General features: G+C 34.7%; 1 protein-coding gene across 1 annotated transcript in view; it reads left to right on the top strand.

Annotated features, from left to right (window-relative positions):
• Positions 606 to 4560, top strand: part of LOC109845335 (OTU domain-containing protein 6B-like) — a 7317-nt gene continuing 3362 nt past the window's right edge. The window contains exons 1-3 of the mRNA XM_020414573.1: positions 606 to 761; positions 866 to 1027; positions 4301 to 4559. Coding sequence (XP_020270162.1) covers positions 948 to 1027; positions 4301 to 4559 — 339 coding nt within the window. The 5' untranslated portion in view covers positions 606 to 761; positions 866 to 947. The remainder of the gene's footprint in view (positions 762 to 865; positions 1028 to 4300; position 4560) is intronic.

The raw sequence follows: 4560 nt of genomic DNA, 5'->3' as shown, positions 1-4560 counted from the left end.
CCTTATAATGTTTCCCAACCCATTTCTTAATTGGTTTAAACCCAGTACAAGCTTAAAATAAATCCAAACTGACTTGAGTTCTTCTTCTCTAATGGTTAGCAAAAAAACCATAATCCAAAGTTAAGCTTCGCAAATGTTTGAAATATCGGAGAGAGGGGTACTTTGGTGATTATAGATTTTGGGTTAGAAACTAACTAGATCACGATTTAAGTATTTAACTGAAGTACTAATTGTAGGATTTGAGGGACTAATATGCAATTATTAAAGTTTTAAGGCACTAATATGTAGTTATTGAAGATGTAAGGGACTAATATCTACAAAACCCATGATTTCAAAAGGATTATGCATGAAATTTTAATTTTGAGTAGAAGATGGATGAATGAAACTGGCCGAACATTCTAGAGAGAAGAGAAGGAGAAAGATGGGACTATATCATTAACTGATGTTGTCACATTTGCCTACCCTCATAATGTTTTTTTTTTTTTTACAAAGTAGTATAGATAATGATTTGAGAGACTAATCTCAAAATACGAAGATGTGGGGGGCCTAATACAAAATATGAAAAGATTTGGGCCACTATAATATCGGGGGAAGAAAATAAACCTAAAATATTTTCATAAAAGGGCTCAATACCTCCACGCCGTCCAGACTCCTGAATCCTCGCCGCCGCGCGCCCCCACCTCCACCTCGCCTGAACTTTCCGCCGGCCGCCATCACCTGAAGATCGCCGCAACCGCAAAAAATCCACCTTTCTTTAATAAGTAATCTTTCCCCCTACTTTTTAATTTCCCTCCTCATGTCCTCTTTCATTTTCATGAGCTTATTGGGAATTTTACCCTAATTTTTAATTTGTATGTACTTGCAGTTGGACTTGATATTCCCCCCAGTTTGTGTTAATTCTACTTTGCCCTAGATTTTTTTTTTATTTCGCTTCCGAGCTCGCGCTAATGGATAACGGCGGAGAAAATTCCGGAAGATCAGCGGACAGGAATCATGAAACTCGCGACGAGATGCTCTCCAGGCACAGGTAAACACGACAAAATTCCTTTTCTCCCCTTTTTTTTGTGATTTTCTTGGTCTATGAATCTGTAGGATTAATAGAATTGGTTTTTTTTAAGACTAGTTACCCCTTTGGAAAATTGAATTTTGAGGGTTCCACTGAATGAATTTTGGAGTGTAAATTATAAAATAAAATAAAAAAATTACAAGTTGGCACCGGGGATGGATATTGATGCAGCTCATGGTTATGCAAAGTAGGTTGCTTTATAATTGGAGCCAACCGTGATTTTGATAATTGCGGCGAAAAGAGTGGATTTTTATGGAAATTGATTCTGGAATTTGTTCTAGATGTTATGAATGATTAAGGATATATAAGAAGATATGAAATTAGCTTGGATGTGCATAAGGGATTAGGGAAAGGATGTCAAGCTTCAACTACAGTTTGTTTGGAAATTAAGAGATTTCCGGAAAAACTATAAGCCTAACTGGTTATGTATCAATTTGTTCTTTTTTGTAATAAAAGAAACGCATGGAAGTATGGTCTCGGGTGAGCATAGTGACTTTAAAATGCATATCACATTGCTTTATGTTAGCTCTGCATAATCAATTGTGAATCTCTAGTTTAGATATTATTTTCCAATCATTTGTAGGATTGTCGCACGCCTTTTTCCTGAATTCAACGGTCAGGAAGAGACCACACTGTTTGGTGAGAAGCTCCCATGTAATTACCCCACATATAATGCAAAAACACTGAATTTGAGAGAGGAAAAAGATTTTTCTGTGTTTCTCAATCTTTATTCATGTTAATGTATAGAGAAGCAAGATAAAATCTAATTCAATTAGAAATTTTTTTATTTATCTTATGGCCAAGATAAGATGGAGTCTTGCTCTGTTTTAATGCAGTGTGTGCAATGCGTTATGCGGGGCGCAAAGTCCTCTTACGCGCATCATGCGCAAGGCGCAAGGCGATACATGTGCCTCAGTGAAGCGAGGCGCATACCACAAACAAAATTATTTGATACATAGATCAAATTAAACAAGCAAATGTTTCCGATTTTTGGTAGAAAAAAATACGCCAATATAATAACCTCGCGTATCAAATCACAAAATAGGACCTTAGTCATAATCTTAGTACTGGCTTAAAGAGTGTTAATGTCAATTTAACTCTCCCTCCATATTTTCTATAATTAATCAACTTATACAATCATAATAACCAACAATATTAATAACTAATGTTGTAATATCTGGAATAATAGTTTGTAATTTCTTAATCATTGTCCTAGTTTTTCAAATATAGTAGTAAGAAAAAGAGAGAGAAAAGCAAAAAAAGAAAAAGAAAAAATATGATGGAGTAAATAATAATATGGGGGAGAAGAAGAAATAGAATGAGTAAACAAATACAAAAGAGAAGTAAAACAAGAGGAATAAGATGTAGTAGAAATATTTAGTGAATGGTGCAGAGTAGTTGTCCTACTTAGATGCAATCAGATCTAAATCATAAGAAGCAAGATAAATAGACATTAATCTGAGGCGAACAACCCTAAGCTCGCTCTGATATCAATGTTAACTCTGGATGATCAAATCTAAATTTCTAGTTTAGAGATTACATTTTCCGATCATATGTAGGATTGTCAGGAACCTTTATCGTGAATTCAGTAGTCGGGAAACAACCACATCGTTTGGCAAGAAGATCCCCACGTAATCACCTTGCAACTAATGTGTAACTACTGAATTTGAGAGAGGAAGAAGATGATAGCTTTTCTGTATTTTTTTGTGTTTTTCACGATCTCTATTCATGCAAATTTATGAAGGAAAAGAGAACTTCTAATCCAACAAGAATTTGGCTATTTATATTTTCTCCTAGCTAAGATAGAGCCTCACTCTATTTGGGTGTTTAAACCCACCATAACCAACGCTTTGAAATGCTTGCACTTAATTAAATATTTGGAAGCTGACAAAATTTTAAGTAATTATATGGGTGTTTACTATCATGATGTTGCTATCATCGTTTTTTTTACACTTGTAGCTTGAAAGTTTTAGTTTAAAATGAGCAGCCTTATTCATGATGTATTTACTATGATCAAAATTGATAGTTGGAACCTCGTGTTATGAAAAGGTTCAACGGTTTAGATGAATTTTGCTGATAAGATGTTTTCATGTATAATGATGTGCGTCATTATCTAGAAACTTGATATGAATGTTATCATCAGAAGATAGTGTATTTCGGGTTCAGTTGGCAACGATACATGCATATTATTGGTAGGAGATTTTTCTGAAGTCTGTGATCTATAGTAAATCAGATTTCGTGAATGATGGCATTTGGGCTAAATAAGTTATCTATGGAATAAATTAATTTTTTGGTGGTCTGACAGTATTTTATTTTAGAGGTCTTGTTGATTAAAGTAATAGCGTTTGTAATTTGTGATTGATAGAGACAATTATCTACGTGAAATTAGCTTGGACAAAGGTTGGGTGCGCTACGAGTGTATTTGTGTTTTATGAGTTTATTGGTTCTGTTGAAGTTGGAGTTTGAGGTGTATCAAAGACTCAATTAGAATACAATGATTAAAGCATGTGGTACATATTCTCTAGAATATTCTATGCGTATTCCCCAAAATTCCATCATAATGGTCCTAAAGTGTTCATAAAAATCATCTTCCCATGACCGATATAGTTCTAGACCTTTAGCGTGTGAATTTGTATGCAAAGGGCGATGACTTTGTGCAACAACATTCATCCTTCCTTCAAAGAGGTTGTAATATATATTTACTGATAGAATGAAACTTCAAATATTTAGTCTATAACAGTGTTATCAATGCATGAGGCACAATGTGAGATTCGAAGTCCATGTAAATGACCCTCGAAACCGAGTGAGAGATGGACAAATGATAGTTTGGTGTTATACTGAAAATGATATAGTTTGTAACACTGACAAGGAAGGTATCATGGACAGTTGCAAGAAATGAACGCAGGAAGAAGGTAATAATAAACACTATATCTTAATTTTAAGTATGATTTTGAAAGACTGGTTATGTTGATTAAATATCACTAAATGATTTCAAGAATGATATTTAGATGCGTAATTAGTCATGCAAAAATTCTTCCCCACCCCCCACCCCCCAAAAAAAAACCCCCCTGAAATTTCTGGCTCCACTACAGATTCAAAAATTACTTTAATATTGATGAGTTGTGATTAGCTTTAATACAGTTTTTCAGTGCAATGTTGATGTTATGGCACAGTAGATTTTAGGTTTCATTATTCTTGCTATTCTTCAACCAATTGCCCTTTGTATCTATGCAGAAAAGAGATTAAAGAGCTTCAAAACAAAGAGGTGAGTATGAAAAAAGCAGCTGCAAAAGGAAGCAAAGCTGAGCAGAAAACTAAGAAAAAGCAAGTGGAGGATGAAATCTCTCAGCTTTCCTCTCAGCTAAAAGCAAAGCATTCTGAAGAACTCGCTTCTTTAGGATACAATAATGAAAGCAAAGAGAAAGATAATCTAGACAATCTGGTTATGGCCATAGCCGGTGTCTCCACTGGTACCCAAGGAGACTCTTCAAAGC

The sequence above is a fragment of the Asparagus officinalis genome, chromosome 6 (genome assembly GCF_001876935.1).
Source record: "Asparagus officinalis chromosome 6, Aspof.V1, whole genome shotgun sequence".
NCBI classification, from domain to species: domain Eukaryota; kingdom Viridiplantae; phylum Streptophyta; class Magnoliopsida; order Asparagales; family Asparagaceae; genus Asparagus; species Asparagus officinalis.
Note: the sequence above shows the minus strand (reverse complement) of the source record. Positions and strands in the feature narration are given on the sequence as shown.